Raw genomic sequence first — 24,676 nt, forward strand, 5'->3', positions numbered from 1 at the left:
AGCGACCCGCACAGACAGCTGTGTGTTAAGTGTTAGGCTATTAGTGGGTTGTGTTGTACCTACCAGTGTTCGCGGGGTCCGACATGCCAATCAACCTGCTATCTGCCAATCAGGGGAATGCCTGGAATGTTCTGATGCCGGGCATCCTGGTGGTTGGCGGAGTGGCGTGGAGGGGGGTTGGGCAGGGGGATGGAGCATTGGAAGTCAAGACCAGGTTTAGCCATTGTTCTTTCTCTTATGTCTGGCCTTCACAAGAGAAGGACACGGTTGGTTTGTGGGTATCTTTCATTTATTTGGCGTGGGCTACGGCCAAACATTAGCCTGTGTAAAGTTGGGTTAATAAACCGTCAATTCGTAAACTCAAACCTCTGTCTGGACAATTGTTCCTTTATGATCTAGTCAGGTCATTACAGTATTAAACAGTTTCATCTGCCAGCTTCTTACCTTCTTATTACTTTACCCGGTCAGATCCACTGATAGTCACCGGCTATAAACTGCCTTCTTCACTTCTGTCGAGTTGGAGAAAATTCTACTGAAACATGTCCTAGGTCCGGACACTCCCACTTAAATTGTGTAAGAAGCTAACCATCTGACTCATTCGTTTTTGTTGTTGTCAATGAACMCATTCACCCCCGTAGAAATAGAACGATCATTCAATTTCTATGTTCATCACTATATATATATATATWTWTTTTTTTTTTATTGAATATCCGAAACATACAGTGTACTTGCATTGAAGCCGCTCAACAGCTACACCATACCAGTCATCCAACAGACTCCCATTCAGAGCGACACACAGAAACATCCAGGGTCAATGCCCTGCTCAAGGYCACGTTGGCAGATCTCCCACCAGGCCAAAAAACGTGAACCCGAACCCTCCAAGATCCCCCCACAGTTCCCCAATAGCTGTCCCTCGGCCATATGTTCATCACTTTGTAAATCTTGCTACAGAAGATTAATTTTCTCAACCCCCCAAAAAAGAAGCTGAAATATCTACCTAACACAAAAAAATAGTCCAGCTAGTTTTCTTGAATAAGACAGCTAACGTTAGATGGTATAATATTCATTGCAGACAGATGTTTTGTCTGATATAGTTACGACGTTACTAAAACTATTACATTTACACATTTTATGGATAGATTGTGGTGCACTATTCAAAGTGACCACTGTATGTCGCTGCTTGTAGTTACTGCACATACTAGCTTTTACCGACGGCCGCCGTTCAAGTACGCACCACTTGTGTCTATCAGTGCAATAAACAACGGCTAGCACACACGGACGCAGAACAAACCCTTCCCCGAACAATTACCACAATAAAACAAAAATATCGCAATTAGCTACATCTCCACCCGATCCTAATGAAGGATCTCCGGCCTGACTGACTAGGAGATGGGAATACTTAACATAATAGACCAGGTAGGTAACGCAAATTAAAGCTTACTACGGTCGGTATTCCTTTTGGAAACCGTTGTTTTCCTAATCACTTTTTCCTTATGAGGGCGGGTTTGATAGATAGCTAGCTAACGTTAGCTTGCTAGGTCTCGCTAACTACGGTGCTTGGCCTAAGCTCGTTTATGGCCATTTTAACGATAGTGTAATCACATTTTACATGCTCCAATAAAATGAAGTATAACGTGGGACTGTATTGTTTGCTAAAAGTATCTCCGCTGATTTGTTCGCTTGCTAATGCCTAACTACTAAATGTGGCAATATCATGTACACACCAGCTTTCCTATCCAGGCTATCATCCCATAGCTAACGTAGTTAGCTAACTGGTATCGGTATGGACGACGACATATTCTGAATAGTAGCCAGCTATCTATTTGGCTAAGCAGTTGGGATTTTATGATTTTCAGTATGAACAACTTGTTTAGACGTCAATAACGTCAATAACGTCAATAACCAACAATATAGGAGTAATGACGGTCACATTCTTAGCCAACTAACTGACAGCTAGGAAACTAACGTTAACTATCTAGATCGATACGTCGTCGTTGCAGTAAGCATTAGTTAGCTATGGACTGGGCTGTCACTACTGTGTTGGTAAAGTCTCGAGCTAACTGGACATAATTATGTATTCCGCTAACTTTTTATAGTTGCATGTTGTACAGAAATGCAATCAGCTGTTACGATTTAATTACTGCGTGCGTGAGGCGTTTTCCAATTCCAAGCGAAGTACGTTGTGTTGGGTGCACGCAGCTAACGTTGGCAAATATGACAAGTAGTGTCTGTCTGTTTAGCAATTCCCAGTCAAGTGGATAGCTAGCTAATGTCATTCGTCCACCCCGTGTTATCAGGGAAGCATCACACATTTTATAGCGTAATGCCCAGATCCCACACCTGTCTATGACAATGACCTCTTATAATATTAACTTGCACAATGCAAAGACGTTTGCAAGAAATTGGACCAGATAACGCAGGTCCATTATATATATTTTTATTTACAGGATCAGGATGTCAGTTATGCATGCACAATCTGAAAATATGTAATGTGTCTATATTCTCTTCCAGACTTTGCTGGTCCAGGCTATATTTAGCCGAAATGCAGAGGAAGTGAAGTTTTTGTTGCACAAGAATGAAGAAGTCAATGCACTGGTAAGATGGCTCGCTACACATTAACATGCCCTTGTGTGAATCAATTTACTCCACATTTCCTATGGTACCCATACTAGACACMTTCTTAATGAGCCAGCCAGTTAAACAGCAAGGAATTACCTCTCCAATCCTCTACAGGCTTTGACCTCCTGTGCATGTGACCTTAAACTTTGATTTGATCTTCCTGTCAACTGTGAATCAGATATAGTTAACGTAACAGAGTAAATAAATAATGCTATGTGGAGCAGTAATGTTATACCCACAGCATTTCACACTTCACATTCTTGGTCACAGCTTTCAACAGTATCTGTGCATGTTGTTCTCTTCAAAAACCATCTTGAGTGTAAGCTGTATTTTTTGTGTGTGTGGTTGCATTGCACACAAGTGCATATGCCCCATGTATTTGAAGACAAGGAAAATATTAGTTTACGGTTAAGGGATTGATGGGAGGAAAAGCTTAGCATTGAGAGATTGAAAGCATCTTCTTCCATCCAAGTGTGTGGCCGATCAGTCTAGATTCCTCGCTCGTTCAGTCCATCCCTCTGGTAATCTGACCAGCTGACTGTCAGGTTAGAGCCCTGACACCATTCTCTAGGTCCACTTAATACACACACAGCCAGTCTTAACATTTAGTTTCACAGGTGCTGAAACGGGGCAAGGTGAGGGCACCTAATGTGAATAGTGGTGTATAGAAAGTGGAAAGGAACTTCTACAGTGGAGAGGAAGGGGTCTCAAATTGCTGAGTGCATGCTTTCAATCAGCATCGGTTCAAATATGGCTTGGTGCCAATATGTAAATTCAGTAGCTGCAATTTGTTAAATGTCACAACAACCCAAATCAGTTTCTATTGTATATTAATATATTTTGCATTTACAATGGAGTCAATATTTGGCAGAGGTAAAATATTATATCACTGTCAATACTCAGTTGAAGCCACTAGCCCTCGGGCTATTCAATCACTGCTTCAAGTCAAAGAAGACATTCTGTTCTACCACAGCAAAAGTAATATGCAGTTGAGCTCCCTTTGCTTCACTTTCACATGGTTAACATTGTTTTGATTCCTACATGCATCCAAACATGAATTCTTGCTATGTAAGATAACATTTTTGACTTGTACGCCCAAAACCCACAGGGATTTGTTGTCCTTAAAACAGCCTCTCATCCCGGAGGCCCAAAATCCTCAAACGGCTTCCTCCTCCAGTCAGTCAGTGATTGAATGATGCGTATGGAGAATAAGACAGCAATTTCCTTACTAGGGCTGTGAGGGTYAGACCGGGCCTGAGCCCTCATTCCCAACACGCCTCCCTTCCTTTTTTTCACTGTCATGAGTCATTCACTGGTGGGTTTACACTGCACACACACATTCCAGTACGGAGGACAGGGTCCGTTAACAGGCTAAAGATGCCTGAGCAATTTTACTCACTGAGGTGGATTTCAAGCCCTTTCGGTTTACAGAATGAAAAAAATACAATCTGGRCTTGCCACATTTTTAGATACAGCATACCTAATCCCAACTAATAATTTTCTGTGAAAAATAGTTCATACTGAATATTCTGAGGAGACGGACTACAGGCCAACATGTATGACATACCTTTTTACTTTAGTTTTTTGCAGGATGACTATTTCTTTCTGTATTTTCAATATCCTGTAATTAAAAGCTATTTTATGTAGTTGGTTTCAAGTTCAAACCTATTAGCAGCGGTATTACGTTTTATYTTCTCGGCCTTTGAGGTGTATCGTTCAACTTGCTGTTTGTTTTTAATACAATGATGTGATCAAAACCAACTGTGGGCATTAATCTGGGTCCTTGCTGACTGTTTCTCTGTCTGCTCTGTCTCCTCAGGACCAAGAACGCCGTACCCCCTTACATGCTGCTGCGTGTTTGGGCGACGTTCACATTATGGACCTCCTCATTAATTCAGGTAACGTTCTCCAGCATGAGACAGACACTTTTCAGAGTGATTTGCATTATTCACTCAATTATCCCTATCATATTATGGAATAAAGGTTCATCTCATTATCTGTTAGAATATCAACCAGCATTGAAACCCTTCCCTATAGTCAGAGGTTGATAAGCCCTATCCTAAATGAATATACTGCTAATGAAACCAGAGACGTGTGCAAATGTCACTGACCATCTGAGATCTGAGGGCCATTGTGATTAGCTGAATGTGCGGTAGAGCTGAAAGCTACAGAATGGTTGACTGAGTTTGCTCGCTCTCTCTCGCTCTCAGGTGCTAGTATTAATGCTAAGGACCAAGGCTGGCTGACACCCCTGCATCGGGCAGCTGCCTCACGGAACGAAGTAAGACCGTGATGTCAAGTACTATATGTAAAACCTTCTACAGTCATTTCACTTGAATTCCTCATCTGTCTTAATAGCATTGCTCAGCTTTTGAAATAGAATTTGCATACTTATAACCCATCACCTCCTTTCTTGAATGAGTAGCTATATGAATGTCAGTGATAGTCACACTCCTCATCCTTTTTATTTATTCTCCTTCCGTCTTTCCCAGAAGGCCGTGGGGCTGCTTCTGAAGCAGGATGCGGAGGTCAATCTGCGAGATAAGTTTTGGCAGACGCCGTTGCACGTGGCGGCGGCAAACCGGGCCACACGCTGCGCTGAGGCCCTAATCCCCAAGCTGAGCAGCCTGAACGTAGCAGACCGCTCCGGCAGGACGGCCCTGCACCATGCAGCACACAGCGGCCATGTGGAGGTTAGGGGTCATAGGGTGGAGGGTTATGAGTAACACTGAAATGGCACCCAATCCCCTATATAGTGTACTACTTTTGACCAGGGCCCGCATAGGGTCCCCTATATAGGGAATAGGTGCCAATTCAGACGTAGCCTAGGTGATTAACTGTTCATCCTCTACTCAGAAAGGTGTCTTGAGTGTGCTGGTTTTAACTCACTATCTGCTGTCTGTTTCCAGATGGTGAATTTGCTCCTCAACAAAGGGGCGAACTTGAGTGCCAGTGATAAGAAGGAGAGGCAGCCAATCCACTGGGCCGCATACCTCGGTGGGTGGGACCTTAGAACGAACACATTTCCTGAAAGTAGCTTGGTTTCCATACAATTTGCCACAGATTTGAAATCGAATGTTCTGATATCTTTATAGAAAAATATGGGCATTTTCCCTCCAGAGATGTTTCCATCAAACAGACTTTTTGCAGATTAAAGGCTGTACGGGATGACATAGTGCATATAAAAATAACTTTTGCTGTTAAATTCCCATGTACCGAATGGAAAAATACAAGTTAAATGGATTTCCATCGCTTTTTGTCACGAACTGTAGCAAATGTATCCACTCTGGTCTTGGCACATGCACTCTAGCCAACAGCTCGCATATTCTTATGGATAAGAGCGATATTATTTGTATTTGTCAAATGGCAGCCAAGCATCGATCATCATGTCACCAGAATAAGACCCTCAATATTTATTGGAAAGGAGCATCAAGCTCATCACCTTGCACTTTCACCTCCTGTGAAGTTCATCATAACTTATTTCATCTGTTACCTAATAAACTGCATGCTTTCCCGTGTCGTAGTGGGAGGACCACAGAACATATTGCGTGACTCCCAAGTTTACTTCATTATGATGGTTATTATATTAATATTTGCGGATAAAGGCATTTCCACCACAATTTCTAGCATAATTAATTTTACAGACACAAAAAGATTGAACAAACAAATTGTCGGCGTTTATAAAATTGTACCGGCATTTCATGTTTCCATCAGCCCAGTCTTCACTTTTTTCATGCGTCAGGTAATTCAGCCACATTAAATGGTTGAATGAGGTTACTGACACTTCTCTCATTGGTCTGAGCAAAGGCACTGTACATTGATCAGACTCACTGATCTACAAATCAACTTGCATTCTAGACTTCCCATCAAGGRATCTTCATATACAGTGCATTTGGGAAAGTATTCGGATCCCTTGACTTTTTCCACATTTTGTTATGTTACAGCCTTATTCTAAAATTATTTAAATAAAACACATTTCCTCATCAATCTACACACAATAACCCATAATGACAAAGAGAAGACATGTTTTTAGAAATGTTTGCGAATTAAAAAATAAAATGAAATCAGTATTCAGACCTTTTACTCAGTACTTGGTTGAAGCACCTTTGGTAGCGATTACAGTCTCGAGTCTTGGGTATGACGCTACAAGCTTTGCACACCTGTATTTGGGGAGTTTCTCCCATTCCTCTCTGCAGATCCTCTCGAGCTCTGTCAGGTTGGATGGGGAGCGTCGCTGCACAGCTATTTTCAGGTCTCTCCAGAGATGTTCGATCGGATTCAAGTCCGGGCTCTGGCTGGACCACTCAYGGACATTGAGACTTGTCCCGAAGCCACTCCTGCTCTGTCTTGGCTGTGTGCTTCTGGTTGTTGTCCTGATGTTATTCTTGGCATTCAGGCCAAAGAGTTGAATCTTGGTTTCATCACACCAGAGAATCTTGTTTCTCATGGTCTGCGTCCTTTAGGTGCCTTTTGGCTGCCAGCTCTAGGAATAGTCTTGGTGGTTCCAAAATTCTTCCATTTTAAGAATGATGGAGGCCACTGTGTTCTTGGGGACCTTCAATGCTGCAGACATTTTTTTGTACCCTTCCCCAGATCTGTGCCTCAACACAATCCTGTCTCGGAGCTCTACGGACAATTCCTTCGACCTCATGGCTTGGTTTTTGCTCTAACATGCACTGTCAACTGTGGGACCTTATATCAACATGTGTGTTCCTTTCCAAATCATGTCCAATCAATTGAATTTACCACAGGTGGACTCCAATCAAGTTGTAGAAACTTCTCAAGGATGATCAATGGAAACAGGATGCACCTGAGCTCAATTTCGAGTCTCATAGCAAAGGGTCTGAATACTTATCTAAATAAGGTATTTCTGTTTATTTTTACTACATTTGCAAAAATGTCCAAAAACCTGTTTTCGTTTTGTCATAATGGGGTATTGTGGGTAGATTGATGGGGGGGAAATTATTTAATCCATTTTAGAATAAGGCTGTAACGTAACCAAATGTAGAAATAGTCAAGGGGTCTGAATACTTTCCAAATACACTGTACAAAGATAAGAAAATCTTTGCCGAATCACATATCCTCACGCACAAGCAGAAGATTGACTTGGATTTCATTAACCTATCCGTGTGTGTCTGTATATGTTCCATGATTCTATGGTTGTCTCCTCTTCCCTCAGGGCATCTGGAGATCGTGAAGCTACTGGTGTCGCGGAGTGCGGACGCCATGTGCAGGGACAAGCGAGGTTATACCCCGCTCCACGCCGCAGCTGCCAGCGGCCAGATCGAGGTGGTCAAGTACTTGCTGCGGTTGGGGTCAGAGGTGAGGGGTCAGGGGGTGAGGCTCCATCAGGTCTCCATCATATGGTCACTCCATGTGTCAGGTGGTTTCCTATTGTTGAAATGTGCTTCTTTTTTTATTATCTCCGGACCATATAACATCCCCAAACCCCACCATCATCTCTAGTTGTTGTCTAATTTCTACCTTCTCTTTATCTCTGCGTCAGATTGACGAGCCCAACGCTTTTGGGAACACAGCGCTCCACATGGCGTGCTACACAGGCCAAGAGGCGGTTGCCAACGAGCTGGTGAACCGAGGCGCCAACGTCAACCAGCCAAACCAGCGCGGCTGCACGCCGCTGCACCTGGCCGCTGTCTCCACCAACGGGGCGCTTTGCCTCGAGCTGCTAGTTAACAACGGTGCTGACGTCAACATGCAGGTCAGTTGGAGTAGGCTGGGGAAAAAGGGATTGGTTGCACCATAAATGGCACCCTATTCCTTATATAGTGCACAAATGTGTATATACAGTGCCTTGCAAAAGTATTCATCCCCCTTGGCTTTTTCCCCCAATTTTGTTGCATTACAACCTGTCATTTAAATAGATTTTTATTTGGGTTTCATGTAATGGACATACACAAAATAGTCCAAATTGGTGAAGTGAAATGGAAAAAAGAACTTAAAAATTTAAAACGGAAAAGTGGTGCTTGCATATGTATTCACCCCCTTTGCTATGAAGCCCCAAAATAAGATCTGGTGCAACCAATTACCTTCAGAAGTCACATAATTAGTTAGATTGCACACAGGTGGACTTTATTTAAGTGTCACATGATCGCAGTATATATACACCTGTTCTGAAAGGTCCCAGAGTCTGCAACACCACTAAGCAAGGGGCACCACCAAGCAAGCGGCACCATGAAGACCAAGGAGCTCTCCAAACAGGTCAGGGACAAAGTTGTGGAGAAGTACAGATCAGGGTTGGGTTATAAAAAAATATCAGAAACTTTGAACATCCCACAGAGCACCATTAAATCCATTATTTAAAAAATGGAAAGACTATGGCACCACAACAAACCTGCCAAGAGAGGGCCGCACACAAACTCATGGACCAGGCAAGGAGGGCATTAATCAGAGGCYCAACAWAGAGAACCCTGAAGGAGCTGRAAWGCTCCACAGCGGKGATTGGAGTATRTGTCCATAGGACCACTTTAAGCCGTACACTCCACAGAGCTGGGCTTTACGGAAGAGTGGCCAGAAAAAAAGCCATTGCTTAAAGAAAAAATAAGCAAACACGTTTGGTGTTCTCCAAAAGGCATGTGGGAGACTCCCCAAACATATGGATGAAGGTACTCTGGTTAGATGAGACTAAAATTTAGCTTTTTGGCCATCAAGGAAAATGCTATGTRTGGCGCAAACCCAACACRTCTCATCACCCCGAGAACAGCATCCCCACAGWGAAGCATGGTGGTGGCAGCATCATGCTGTGAGGATGTTTTTCATCTGCAGAGACTGGGATACTGGTCAGAATTTAAGGAATGATGGATGGCGCTAAATACAGGGAAATTCTTGAGGGAAACCTGTTTCAGTCTTCCAGAGATTTGAGACTGGGACGGAGGTTCACCTTCCAGCAGGACAATGACCCTAAGCATACTGCTAAAGCAACACTCGAGTGGTTTAAGGGGAAACGTTTAAATATCTTGGAATGGCCTAGTCAAAGCCCGGACCTCAATTCAATTGAGAATCTGCGGTATGACTCTTTGGTCAAATAGTCCTTACTTTGCCTGTAGGTGTGTTGGGTCATTGTCCTGTTGAAAAACAAATGATAGTCCCACTAAGCGCAAACCAGATGGGATGACTTATAGCTGCAGAATGCTGTMGTAGCCATGCTGGTTAAGTGTGCCATGAATTCTAAATAAATCACTGGCAGTGTCACCAGCAACGCACCATCACATCTCCTCCATGCTTCACGGTGGGAACCACACATGCAGAGATCATCCGTTCACCTACTCTGCGTCTCACAAAGACGGCAGTTGAAACTAAAAATCTCAAATTTCAACTCATCTTGGCCAAAGGACAGAGTTCCACCAGTCTAATGGCCATTGCTRGTGTTTCTTGGCCCAAGCAAGTCTCTTCTCCTTTGGTAGCGGTTTCTTTACAGCAATTTGACCACGGAGGCCTGATTCACGCAGTGTCCTCTGAACAGTTGATGTAGAAATGTGTGTCTTACTTGAACTGTGAAGCATTTATTTGAGCTGCAATCTGAAGTGAAGTTAACTCTAATCAACTTAACCCCTGCAGCAGAGGCTTCCTTTCCTGTGGCAGTACTCATGAGAGCCAGTTTCATCATAGCGCTTGATGGTTTTTGCGACTGCTCTTGAAGAAACTTTAAAAGTTCTTGAAATTTTCCGGATTGACTGACATTCATGTCTTAAAGTAATGATGGACTGTCATTTCTCTTTGCTTATTAGAGTTGTTCTTGATATGATATGGTATTTTACCAAATAGGGCTATCGTCTGTATACCACCCCTACCTTGTCACAACACAACTGATTGGCTCAAATGCATTAAGAAGGAAAGAAATTCCACAAATGGAACTTTAACAAGGCACACCTGTTAATTGAAATGCATTCCAGGTGACTACCTCATGAAGCTGGCTGAGAGAATGCCAAGGTGTGCAAAGCTGTCATCAAGGCAAAGGGAGGCTACTTTGAATAATCTCAAATATAACATATATTTAGATTTGTAGCACATTTTTGGTTACCTCTTAATTTCATATGTGTTATTTCAAAGTTTTGATGTCATTACTGTTATTCTACAATGTAGAAAATAGTAAAAATAAAGAAAAACCCTTGAATGAGTAGGTGTGTCCATACTTTTGACTGGTACTGTATATACAGTGCATTCGGAAAGTATTCAGACCCATTCCCCTTTTCCACATTTTGTTACGTTACAGCCTTATTCAAAAAAATTTTTTTTTATAATCTCACCAATCTACACAATACTATAATAATGACATTGTGAAAAAAAGGTTTTATTAATTTGAGCAAATTTATTACAAATTAACTGAAATACCTTATTTACATAAGTATTCAGACCCTTTATTACGAGAGTCGAAATTGAGCTCAGGTGCATCCTGTTTCCATTGATCATCCTTGATGTTTCTACAACTTGATTGGATTTGACCTGTGGTATATTAAATTGATTGAACATGATTTGGAATGGCACACACCTGTCTATGTAAGGTCCCACTGTTGACAGTGCATGTCAGAGCAAAAACCACGCCATGAGGTCGAAGGAATTGTCCGTAGAGCTCCGAGACAGGATTGTGTCGAGGCACAGATCTGGGGAAAGGTACCAAAACATTTCTGCAGCATTGAAGATCCCCATGAACACATTCTCAAATGGAACAAGTTTGAAACCACCAAGACTCTTCCAAGAGCCGGCTGCCCAGCCAAACTGAGCAATCAAGAGAGAAGGACCTTGGTCAGGGAGGTGACCAAGAACCCGATGGTCATTCTGACAGAGCTCCGGAGTTCCTCTGTGGAGATTAGAGAACCTTCCAGAAGGACAACCATCTTTGAGTTTGCCAAAAGGCACCTAAAGACTCAGACCATGAGAAACAAAATTCTCTAGTTTGATGAAACCAAGATTGAACTCTTTGGCCTGAATGCCAAGCGTTACGTCTGTAGGAAACCTGGCACCATCCCTATGGTGAAGCATGATGGTGGCAGCATCATGCTGTGAGGATGTTTTTCAGTGGCAGGGACTGGGAGACTCGTCAGGAATGAGGAAAAGATTAACATTGTGCAATGCAGAGAGATCCTTGATGAAAACCTGCTCCAGAGTGCTCAGGACCTCAGACTGTGGATAAGGTTCACCTTCCAACAGGACAACGACCCTAAGCACACAGCTAAGACAATGCAGGACTGGCTTTGGGGCAAGTCTCTGAATGGCCTTGAGTGGCCCGGACTTGAACCGGATGTAACATCTCTYGAGAGACCTGAAAATAGCTGTGCAGCGACGCTCCTTATCCAACCTGACAGAGCTTGAGGGGATCTGCAGAAATAAATGGGAGAAACTCCCCAAATATAGGTGTGCCAAGCTTGTAGCGTCATACCCAAGAAGACTCGGCTGTAATCGCAGCCAAAGGTGCTTAAAGAAAGTACTGAGTAAAAAGTCTGAATACTTATGTAAATGTAGTATTTCCTGTTGTACTTTTTATTACATTTGCAAAAATGTCTAAACCTGTTTCTGCTTTGTCGTTTTAATGATTTTCCGAAATAAGGCTGTAACGAAACAAAATCTGAAAGTCAAGGATCTGAATACTTTCTGAATGCACTGTGTGTGTGTGTGTATGTACAGTGGGCTCCAAAATTACTAGCACCCCTGACTGGCAATGCACAAATAATACTTAAAAAAATATGAACAATATAATTATAGAGAGAAACTCAAAATACCAACATGTGAGAAATACTGTACTTTATTAATGTTTCAATGGAACCAACCAAAATCATTCAATTATTTAATACAAAATAAATTTAACCAAAATCAAGGTTTCATAATTATTGGCACTCCTCATTTAGTACTAAGTGCAACCACCTCTGGCAAGGATAACAGCATGGAGTCTTTTCCTGTAATATTTGACAAGGTTAAGGAACACATTTGGAGGGATTTTGGACCATTCCTCTATGCAGATCCTTTCAAGATCCTTCACATTCTTAGGTTTGCTCTTATCAACTGCCCTCTTCCACTCAGCCCACAGGTTTTCGATTGGATTGAGGTCCGGCGACTGAGATGGCCATTGCAGAACATTGATTTTGTTGTCACAGAACCATTTCTGTGTGGATCTTGAGGTATGTTTCGGGTCATTGTCTTGTTGGAAAGTCCACCTACGGCCAAGTCCCAGCCTTCTGGCAGAGGCAACCAAATTGTCAGCCAAAATTGCCTAATACTTGGTGGAATTCATTATGCCATCAATCTTAACCAGTGCCCCTGGACCTATGGAATTACAACAGCCCCAAAACATCACTGACCCCTCTCCATATTTCACCGTGGGTATGAGGTGCCTCTCCTTGTATGCATCTCTGTTTCGACGCCAAACATGCCGATGCTGTATCTGACCGAAACGTTCAATTTTGGTCTCATCTGACCAGAGCACCTTCTTCCTGTCATAATTTAAATGGCGTTTGGCAAACTTCAAGTGCTTGCGTCTGTGTCTTGGGGTCATTAAGGGCTTTCTTCTGGCAACCCTTCCAAAGAGCCTGTGGATGTGGAGGTAGCGTCTGATGGTGCTTTTTGAAACCTGGTGACCCCAAGACGCCACCAAGGCCTGCAATTCTTTCAGTGATTCTTGGGGATTTTGTTGCTTTTCTCACCATTCTCCTCCCCATCCTGGGGAGCAAAATGCATTTGCGTCCTCTACCCATGAGGTTTTCAACTGTTCCATATCTTTTGAATTTTCTAATAATTGCCCTGACAGTGTTCAGTGGTATATTCAATCGTTTGTGGATCTTCTTGTAGCCATTACCAGATTTATTAAGGTCTACGACCATCTGTCTCTTTTGAACTGCCAGTTCTATTGTTTTCTTCATGGTGTTGGATGACAAAGGGATATTGCATGCCTGTTACCTCATTTTGATACCCTAGTGAGACAGGAAGTGATGTAATGGCTCGATATAGTTCCTTAAGACTTTAATTTGTGGTATAATTTTGGTAGATGTTATTTACAATAATCTTTAAGAGTGCCATTAATTGTGAAACCTTGATATGGAGGACATTGATTTTTAATTAATTAAATCAATCAATTATTTTGTTTGGTTCCATTGAAACATTAATAAAGTACAGTATTTCTCACATGTTGGTATTTTGAGTTTATCTCTATAATTATATTGTTTATATTTGTTTAAGCATTGTTTGTGCATTGCCAGTCAGGGGTGCCAGTAATTTTGGAGCCCACTGTGTATACACTAGCGTTCAGAAGTTTGGGGTCACTTAGAAATGTCCTTGTTTTCCATGAAAACATACATGAAATGAGTTGCAAAATGAATAGGAAATATAGTCAAACGTTGAAAAGGTTATAAATAATGATTTTTTAAAATTGAAATAATTGTGTCCTTCAAACTTTGCTTTTGTCAAAGAATCCTCTATTTGCAGCCATTATAGCCTTGCAGACCTTTGGCATTGTAGTTATCAATTTGTTGAGGTAATCTGAAGAGATTTAACCAGATTTAACCCCATGCTTCCTGAAGCACCTCCCACAAGTTGGATTGGCTTGATGGGCACTTCTTACGTACCATACAGTCAAGCTGCTCCCACAACAGCTCAAGAGATCCGGTGAGTGTGCTGGCCACTCCATTATAGAAAGAATATCAGCTGACTGCTTTTTCCCTAAATAGTTATTGCGTAGTTTGGAGTTGTGCTTTGGGACATTGTCCTGTTGTAGGAGGAAATTGGCTCCAATTAAGCGCTGTCCACAGGGTATGGAATTGGACTCCAAAATGGAGGGATAGCCTTCCTTCTTCAAGATCCCTTTTACACTGTACAAATCTCCCACTTTATGACCACCAAAGCACCCCCAGACCATCACATTGCCTCCACTAGGCTTTACAGGTGGCGTCAAGCACTCCTCCAGCATCTTTTCATTTTTTCTGCGCCTCACGAATGTTCTTTGTGATCACCTCAAACTTAGATTTGTCTGTCCGTAACACTTTTTTTCCAATCTTCCTCTGTCCAGTGTCTTTTGCTCATCTTAATCTTTTCTTTTTATTGGCCAGTCTGAGATATGGCTTTTCTTTGCAACTCTGCCTAGAAGGCCAGCKTCCCGGAGTCACCTCTTCACTGTTGACGTTGAAACTGGTGTTTTGCGGATACTATTTCATGAAGCTGCCAGTTGAGGACTTGTGAGGCGTTTGTTTCTCAAACTAGACACACTAATGTACTTGTCCTCTTGCTCAGTTGTGAACCAGGGCCTCCCGCTCCTCTTTCTATTCTGGTTAGAGCCAGTTCGCGCTGTTCTGTGAATGGAGTAGTACACAGTGTTGTACGAGATCTTCAGTTTCTTGGCAATTTCTAACATGGAATAGCCTTAATTTCTCAGAACGATAATAGACTGACGAGTTTCAGAAGAAAGGTCTTTGTTTCTGGCCATTTTGAGCCTTTACTCGAACCCACAAATGCCGATGCTCCAGATACTCAACTAGTCTAAAGAAGGCCAGTTTTATTGCTTCTTTAATTAGCACAACAGTTTTCAGCTATGCTAACATAATTGCAAACGGGCTTTCTAATGATCAATTAGCCTTTTTTTAAATGATGAACTTGGATTAGCTAACACAACGTACCATTGGAACACGGGAGTGATGGTTGCTGATAATGGGTCTCTGTATGTCGGTAGTGTATATGCTCAAGCACAATGTGTACAAAACATTAGGAACACCTGCTCTCTTACTATGATATGGACTGACCATTTGAAAGCTAAGATCCCTTATTGATGTCACTTGTTAAATCCTCTTCAATCAATGTAGATGATGGGGAGAAGAGTTTAAAGAAGGATTTTTAAGCCATGAGACGTATGGGTGCCATTTAGAGGGTGAATGGGCAAGACAAAATATTTAAGTGCCTTTGAACTTTGTAGGGTAGTAGGTGTCAGCAAGGCACAACGTTGTTTTTTTTCACGCTCAAAAGTTTCCCGTGTGTGTCAAGAATGGTCCACCGTCCCAAATGACATCCAGCCTGCTTGACACAATTGTGGGAAGCATTGGAATCGACATGGGCCAGCATCCCTGTGGAACGCTTTTGACACTTTGTAGAATCCATGCCCCAACAAAATGAGGCTCTTCTGAGAGCAAAAGGGGGTGCAACTCAATATTAGTACATTATATGTGTGTATATGGAATGCCGTTTGGGACGCGGTCTTAGTCAACAGAGGTTTAAGATAAATTCATTATTTACCTAACAATGAACTGTTTTTGTGTGTTCTCTCTTTCTCTCACAGAGTAAAGAAGGGAAGAGCCCTTTGCACATGGCCGCTATTCACGGGCGCTTCACTCGCTCCCAAATCCTTATCCAAAACGGTAACCACACACACACATCCAAAATAATAGTAATATTTGCAATATTATTAAAATGAATACAACATTATCACACACACTACACAATGATAGGGTGTTTGTGAAAAGTGCTTGCAGTATTTTAGGTAACAAACTTCTATTGAAGCGCACCACCCACCCAAACATACTCAACACTCATCCCCCCACCAGCCCATAGCAACCACCACAACTCCAACAGCCACATAGCTTCTCATAGCTGTGTCAAAAACAGTATTGTGCAATTCTCCTCTCTGCCCCGACCACATCCCCTCTCCTCTGTGTGCAGGTGGGGAGATCGACTGTGTAGATAAATATGGCAATACTCCTCTTCACGTTGCTGCTAAGCACGGCCACGAGCTGCTGATTAGCACCCTGATGACTAATGGTGCTGACACGGCCAGGTGAGAGACACACGCACACACACAATCAGGTGAGTGGCGGAACAGACACAGAACTCCACTGTAGACATTTTTTATGGCAGAAGCAGAATGTCAGAGGATCAGCTCTCACATTGCTTATGCAACATAATGGACCTCTCAACAAAACTAGCAGCAAAACTCAAAAAATTTCTACACTGAACAAAAATATAAACGCAACATGTAAATTGTTGGCCTCACTTTTCATGAGCTGAAATAAAAGATCCCAGAAGTGTTCCATACGCACAAAGTTTTTCTCAAATGTTGTGCACAACTTTTGTTTACATACATGTTGGTGAGCATTTCTCCTTTGCCTAGCTAATCCATCCACCTGACATGTGTGGAATATCAAGAAGCTGATTAAACAACATGATTAAAGGTCACTCTATAATGTGCAGTTTTGTCACACAACACAATGCCACAGATGTCTCAAGTTTGGAGGGAGCATGCAGTTGGCATGCTGACAGCAGGAWTGTCCATCAGATCTGTTGCCAGACAATTGAATGTTAATTTCTCTACCGTAAGTCGCCACCAACATCATTTTAGAGACTGGCAGCACGTCCAACCAGCCTCACAACCGCAGACCACGTGTATGGCGTCATGTGGGCGAGTGGTTTACTGATGTCCACGTTGTCAAGAATGCCCCGTGGTGGGGTTATGGTATGGGCAGGCGCAAGCTACTGACAACAAACACAATTACATTTTATCGATGGCAATTTGAATGCACAGAAATATTGTGACGAGATCTTAAGGCCCATTGTGAGGACCATTTCTTTTAGGGTTTCTGTGTCCAACAGATGCATATCTGTATTCCCAGTCGTGAAATCCATAGATTAGGGCCTAKTGAATTGATTTCTATTGACTGATTTCCTCATATGAACTTAAATGCAGTAAAACATTTGTAATTGTTGCATGTTTCGTTCATAGTGTCTCTGGAAAGTATTCAGACCCCTTGACTTTTTCCATATTTTGTTAGGTTACAGCCTTATTCTAATATTGATTAAACTGTTTTTTTCTCTCAAGCTACATAAAATACCCCATCATTACAAAGCAAAAACAGTTTTTTATATTTTTCTTGCTAATTTATAAAAAAAAACTAATCACATTTACATAAGTATTCAGACCCTTTACTCAGAACCTTCTTTAAGCACCTTTGACAGCAATTACAGCCTTGAGTATTCTTGTGTATGACGATACTACAAGCTTGGCACACCTGTATTTGGGGAGTTTCTCCCATTTTTCTCTGAAGATTCTCTCAAGCTCTGTCCGGTTGGATGGGGAGCGTTACTGCACAGCTATTTTCAGGTCTCTCGAGTTGTTAGATCGGGTTCAAGTCTGGGCTCTGGCCACTCAAGGACATTCAGAAACTTGTCCCGAAGCCACTCCTGCGTTGTCTTGGCTGTGTGCTTAGGGTTGTTGTCCTGTTGGAAGGTGAACCTTCGCCCCAGTCTGAGGTCCTGAGTGCTCTGGAGTAGGTTTTCATCAAGGATCTTTCTGTACTTGATCCTGACTAGTCTCCCAGTCTCTGCCGCTGAAAAACATCCCCACAACATGAGGCTGCCACCACCATGCTTAACCGTAGGGATTGTGCCAGGTTTCCTCCTGACGTGACGCTTGGCATTCAGGCCAAAGAGTTCAATCTTGGTTTCATCAGACCAGAGAATCTTGTTTCTCATGGTCTGAGAGTGTTTCAGGTGCCTTTTGGCAAACTCCAAGCGGGCTCTCATGTGCCTTTTACTGAGGAGTGGCTTTCGTCTGGCCACTCTTCCATAAAGGCCTGATTGGTTCAAACCTGTCTCGGAGCTCTACGGACAATTCCTTCGACCAATTCCTGTTTTTTGCTCTGACATGCATTGTCAACTGTGGGACCTTATATAGACCAGTGTGTGCCTTTACAAATCATGTCCAATCAATTGAATTTACCACAGATGAACTCCAATCAAGTTGTAGAAACTTCTCAAGGATGATCCATGGAAACGGGATGCACCCGAGCTCAGTTTCGAATCTCATAGCAACGGGTCTGAATACTTATGTTAATAAGGTATTTCAGTTTTTTGTTTATACACTGCTCAAAAAAATAAAGGGAACACTAAAATAACACATCCTAGATCTGAATGAATGAAATATTCTTATTAAATACTTTTTTCTTTACATAGTTGAATGTGCTGACAACAAAATCWCACACAAATTATCAATGGAAATCAAATTTATCAACCCATGGAGGTCTGGATTTGGAGTCACACTCAAAATTAAAGTGGAAAACCACACTACAGGCTGATCCAACTTTGATGTAATGTCCTTAAAAACAAGTCGAAATGAGGCTCAATAGTGTGTGTGGCCTCCACGTGCCTGTATGACCTCCCTACAACGCCTGGGCATGCTCCTGATGAGGTGGCGAATGGTCCCCTGAGGGATCTCCTCCCAGACCTGGACTAAAGCTTCCGCCAACTCCTGGACAGTCTGTGGTGCAACGTGGCGTTGGTGGATGGAGCGAGACATGATGTCCAGATGTGCTAAATTGGATTTAGGTCTGGGGAAAGGGCGGGCCAGTCCATAGCATCAATGCCTTCCTCTTGCAGGAACTGCTGACACACTCCAGCCACATGAGGTCTAGCATTGTCTTGCATTAGGAGGAACCCAGGGCCAACCGCACCAGCATATGGTCTCACAAGGGGTCTGAGGATCTCATTCGGTACCTAATGGCAGTCAGGCTACCTCTGGCGAGCACATGGAGGGCTGTGCGCCCCCCAAAGAAATGCCACCCACACCATGACTGACCCACCCGCAAACCGGTCATGCTGGAGGATGTTGCAGGCAGCAGAACGTTCTCCACGGCGTCTCCAGACTCTGTCACGTCTGTCACGTGCTCAGTGTGAACCTGCTTTCATCTGTGAAGAGCACAGGGCGCCAGTGGCGAATTTGCCAATCTTGGTGTTCTCTGGCAAATGCCAAACGTCCTGCACGTGTTTGGGCTGTAAGCACAACCCCCACTGTGGACGTCGGGCCTCATACCACCCTCATGGAGTCTGTTTCTGACCGTTTGAGCAGACACATGCACATTTGTGGCCTGCTGGAGGTCATTTTGCAGGCTCTGGCAGTGCTCCTCCTTGCACAAAAGCGGAGGTAGCGGTCCTGCTGCTGGGTTGTTGCCCTCCTACGGCCTCCTCCACGTCTCCTGATGTACTGGCCTGTCTCCTGGTAGCGCCTCCATGCTCTGGACACTACGCTGACAGACACAGCAAACCTTCTTGCCACAGCTCGCATTGATGTGCCATCCTGGATGAGCTGCACTACCTGAGCCACTTGTGTGGGTTGTAGACTCCGTCTCATGCTACCACTAGAGTGAGAGCACCGCCAGCATTCAAAAGTGACCAAAACATCAGCCAGGAAGCATAGGAACTGAGAAGTGGTCTGTGGTCACCACCTGCAGAACCACTCCTTTATTGGGGGTGTCTTGCTAATTGCCTATAATTTCCACCTGTTGTCTATTCCATTTGCACAACAGCATGTGAAATTTATTGTCAATCAGTGTTGCTTCCTAAGTGGACAGTTTGATTTCACAGAAGTGTGATTGACTTGGAGTTACATTGTGTTGTTTAAGTGTTCCCTTTATTTTTTTGAGCAGTGTACATATGCTAAAATTTCTATACCTGTTTTCGCTTTGTCGTTATGGGGTATTGTGTGTAGATTGTGTCGTGGAAAATCGTCTCAGAAATATAACACTCGTAAGAACTTGTGAAATCAAATAGACTTTTTAATACAATGTATCACAAGCCGGAACGATCCGCGGATCCCACCCCGCTTTCCAGAGCCCCGGCTCCTGTATTTTTCCACATATAGCATATGGGTCCAACCCATATGCAAATAACCATTATTCCCCTAATTCTCCTGCCACCATTATCTTTTAGTTCAGGCTTCCTGCTTGTTCACGCCTACTAACGCCCATATCTGCTTTCAGTTAGATTATAATGGTGGTAGGACCCTCTCTTATCCTAAAAATAATATATGTCTATCTATCCTATAGGCCTTCGTCTTTTTAGAAGCAGCTGACTATAGGTCCCTCTATCATTAGTGTGTCAGCAAACCATGGGTCTCTTCCTTTCATTAATGTGTCAATGTACTCTTTGTTTTGTTTGCCTTTATTGGAATCAGCAGACTCTGTCTCCCCTATCCTTAGTGTGTCCAGTTGTCTTAGGCGCCTATGTGTTTCCCTGTCTTCCTGTGGTCTGTTTTTAATGTTCAGCTGTCCTATACGTCTATGTGCTGTCCTATACGTCTGTGTTATCTATGTGTCTCATTTACTCCTACAATTGCTGAGGAAATTGTTTTATTTAATCAATTTTAGAATAAGGCTGTAACGTAACAAAATGTGGAAAAAGTCAAGGGGTCTGAATACTTTCCAAAGGAACTGTTCATTGTGTACATATTTGAGAAGCTGCTGTCAGCACTATATCTCCTTCCCTGTCTCATATATTCCTCTATCGCTCTCCTTGCTCTCTAGGCAAGGGATTAATGGGATGTTTCCGTTGCATTTGGCTGTGCTCTACGGGTTTTCAGACTGTTGTCGCAAGTTACTCTCCTCAGGTAAGCCTTTATACACAGCCATGGAAACTGTATGATTGAAACTAATCAAGTTTCATGGAGGTGTACATTAGAGGTCGACCGATTAATCGGAATGGCCGATTTAATTAGGGCCGATTTCAAGTTTTCATAACAATCTGAAATCGGTATTTTTGGACACCGATTTGGCCAATTTTTCATTTATTTATATATATTTTTTACACCTTTATTTAACTAGGCAAGTCAGTTAAGAACACATTCTTATTTTCAATGACGGCCTAGGAACCGTGGGTTAACTGCCTTGTTCAGGGGCAGAACGACAGATTTTTACCTTGTCAGCTCGGGGGATTCAATCTTGCAACCTTACGGTTAACTAGTCCAACGCTCTAACCACCTGCCTCTCATTGCACTCCACGAGGAGCCCACCTGTTACGTGAATGCAGTAAGAAGCCAAGGTAAGTTGCTAGCTAGCATTAAACTTATCTTATAAAAAAACAATCAATCATAATCACTAGTTAACCACACATGGTTGATGATATTACTAGTTTATCTAGCGTGTCCTGCGTTGCATATAATCGATGCGGTGCGCATTCGCGAAAAAGGTATCTAACCATAAACATTAATGCCTTTCTTAAAATCAATACACAAGTATATATTTTTAAACCTGCATATTTAGTTAATATTGCCTGCTAACATGAATTTCTTTCAACAGAGTCAGGGTTTATGCAGCAGTTTGGGCCGCCTGGCTCGTTGCGAACTGTGTGAAGACTATTTCTTCCTAACAAAGACAGCCAACTTCGCCAAACGGGGGATGATTTAACAAAAGCGCTTTTGCGAAAAAAGCACAATCATTGCATGACTGTACCTAACTATAAACATCAATGTATTTCTTAAAATCAGTACACAGAAGTATATATTTTTAAACCTGCATATTTAGCTAAAATAAATCCAGGTTAGCAGCAATATTAACCAGGTGAAATTGTGTCACTTCTCTTGCGTTCATTGCACGCAGAGTCAGTGTATATGCAACAGTTTGGGCCATCTAATTTGCCAGAATTTTACGTAATTATGACATAACATTGAAGGTTGTGCAATGTAACAGGAATATTTAGACTTATGGATGCCACCCGTTAGATAAATTACGGAACGGTTCCGTATTTCACTGAAAGAATAAACGTCTTGTTTTCGAGATGATAGTTTCCGAATTCGACCATATTAATAACCTAAGGCTCGTATTTCTGTGTGTTATTATGTTATAACTAAGTCTATGATTTGATAGAGCAGTCTGACTGAGCGGTGGTAGGCAGCAGCAGGCTCGTAAGCATTCATTCAAACAGCACTTTCGTGCGTTTTGCCAGCAGCTCTGCTGTTTATGACTTCAAGCCTATCAACTCCCGAGATTAGGCTGGTGTAACCGATGTGAAATGGCTAGCTAGTTAGCGGGGTGCGCGCCAATAGCGTTTCAAACGTCACTCGCTCTGAGACTTGGAGTAGTTGTTCCCCTTGCTCTGCATGGGTAACGCTGCTTTGAGGGTGGCTGTTGTCGATGTGTTCCTCGTTCGTGCCCAGGTAGGAGCGAGGAGAGGGATGGAAGCTATACTGTTACACTGGCAATACTAAAGTGCCTATAAGAACATCCAATATTTATWTTTATTTTTAATTTAACCTTTATTTAACCAGGAAGGGCTCATTGAGATTTAAAATACATTTTTCAAGAGCGTCCTGGCCAAGATAGGCAGCACCAAGTCATTACAAAAATTACAGACAGACAACATGAAAAACTACAAGTAATCTAGGAAAAACCATTGAATTCASAAGAGTATAACAAAATCAAAAACAYCAAATTAAAAACATTGACAGGTCAGGGAATCAGCCTCAAAATCCTTCATCAGTGATTTAAAAACACCAATCGGGACAAGTTCTTCCAGTTTAAAATTATTTTGTAAGGTGTTCCAAGACGATGGCGCAGAGTACATAAAAGACCTTTTGCCAAATTCAGTTCGCAGGATAAAGTCCAGCGAATGAAGAGAGTACCCACCACATTTCTGAACAATAAAAATGGCCAAATAAAAAGGTAGTAAACCCAAAATGGCTTTGTAAATAAACGTATACCAGTGACTGAGCCTACGAGTGACTAGAGGCTCGCCAACCCAAGGCCAGCCAACCCTGGTATACAAAGTGCAGTGGTGCGTAAGGGTTTTGCAGTTTAAAATAAATCTCAAAGTGCCATGGTAAAGAGTGTCAATTGATCTCAAACACTGAGCGGAAGCATTCATATATAAAATATCCCCATAGTCTAGTAAAGGCATAAATGTAGCTGATACTAGCCTCCTTCTGGCTTCAAAAGAAAAACAGGCCTTATTCRTAAAATAAAATCCCAATTTCAGCTTCAATTTTTTTGTAAGTTGTTGAATATGCAATTTAAAAGAGAGGCCGTCATCAATTAGAATTCCAAGATATTTATATGAGGTTACAACCTCAATCTCCTTGCCCTGACAGGTAGTAATAGGTGAAAGGTTCAGAGGTCTATTTCTTGCATTAGAAAACACCATTAGTTTAGTTTTGTCAGTATTGAGGATAAGCTTCAATTGACACAAAGTATGTTGAACAGTATAAAAAGCAGTTTGCAAGTTCTGGAAAGCTTTTGTAAGAGACGAGGCACAACAGTAAATAACAGTATCATCAGCATAAAAATYAAGTTGTGCATTTTGGACATTTTTGTCTAAATCKTTTATATAAATAGTGAATAAGAGAGGACCAAGTACAGAGCCTTGGGGCACACCATTCAGGACAGACAATTTAACAGACATAAGCCCATCKAATTGAGTGCACTGAGTTCTATCAGACAGATAGTTAGCAAACCATGCAACTGCATGCTCCGAAAGACTGTAGGTCTAGGCAATCTCTGCCTTAGTATAGCATGATCAACTGTATCAAAAGCCTTAGAGAGATCAATAAAAAGTGAGACACAGTGCTGTTTTTTGTCAAGGGCTTCAGTGATATCATTTAAAACCTTCATGGCTGCTGTAATTGTGCTATGCTTCTTCCTGAAGCCCGATTGGTACATTGATAAAATAGAGTTAGTAAATAAAAACTATTTTAGCTGTTCACTTACAAGGGTTTCAAGTATTTTCACCAGGGGTGACAGCTTTGAGATTGGCCTATAATTATTTAAAAGAGTTGGATCTCCCCTTTTTAAAAGTGGTAGGACAAATGCTGATTTCCAGATCTTTGGAATTTCATTACATTCCAGGGTTAGATTGAACAGATATGTAAGTGGTGCAGCTATGAAATCAGCTGCCAGATTTAAAAAGCAGGGATCCAAAAGATCAGGACCTGCAGGCTTTCTTTGATCTAAGGATTTCAGAGCTTTATGTACCACCTGCACTGAGAATGGCAAAAAGCTAAAAGTTTGACCAGCTCTCACTGGTTCATCCACACAGGGTTGTACAGAGACAGAGGACACTGAATCAAACAGCCTACCAGATGATACAAAGTGCTCATTGAAACAATTCAGCATTTCAGTTTTGTCATATATGGCAACAGAGTCCCTCAAAACACATGACGGTAAATCATTAACATTACTGTTACCAGACATAGACTTAATAGCATTCCAAAACTTTCTAAGGTCATTCAGGTTATCAGTGGTAACAGACAAAATATTCAGACTTGATAGTCAAAGGTTAATGAAATACAAATGGTATAGAGAGAAATAGTCAT

At 42.2% G+C, this 24,676-nt stretch overlaps 1 protein-coding gene across 2 annotated transcripts in view; it reads left to right on the forward strand.

Annotated features, from left to right (window-relative positions):
* Positions 1–1,221: 1,221 nt before the first annotated feature.
* LOC111970233 (serine/threonine-protein phosphatase 6 regulatory ankyrin repeat subunit C-like) overlaps positions 1,222–24,676 on the forward strand; it is a 62,610-nt gene continuing 39,155 nt past the window's right edge. For both annotated transcript variants that reach the window (XM_023996854.2, XM_023996855.2), the window contains exons 1-11: positions 1,222–1,416; positions 2,512–2,595; positions 4,439–4,517; positions 4,830–4,900; positions 5,112–5,312; positions 5,529–5,616; positions 7,799–7,941; positions 8,126–8,338; positions 15,887–15,965; positions 16,267–16,381; positions 20,898–20,980. In XM_023996854.2, coding sequence (XP_023852622.1) covers positions 1,390–1,416; positions 2,512–2,595; positions 4,439–4,517; positions 4,830–4,900; positions 5,112–5,312; positions 5,529–5,616; positions 7,799–7,941; positions 8,126–8,338; positions 15,887–15,965; positions 16,267–16,381; positions 20,898–20,980 — 1,183 coding nt within the window. In that variant the 5' untranslated portion in view covers positions 1,222–1,389. The remainder of the gene's footprint in view (positions 1,417–2,511; positions 2,596–4,438; positions 4,518–4,829; positions 4,901–5,111; positions 5,313–5,528; positions 5,617–7,798; positions 7,942–8,125; positions 8,339–15,886; positions 15,966–16,266; positions 16,382–20,897; positions 20,981–24,676) is intronic.

This window comes from Salvelinus sp. IW2-2015, linkage group LG11 (genome assembly GCF_002910315.2).
Source record: "Salvelinus sp. IW2-2015 linkage group LG11, ASM291031v2, whole genome shotgun sequence".
Taxonomy (NCBI): Eukaryota; Metazoa; Chordata; class Actinopteri; order Salmoniformes; family Salmonidae; genus Salvelinus; species Salvelinus sp. IW2-2015.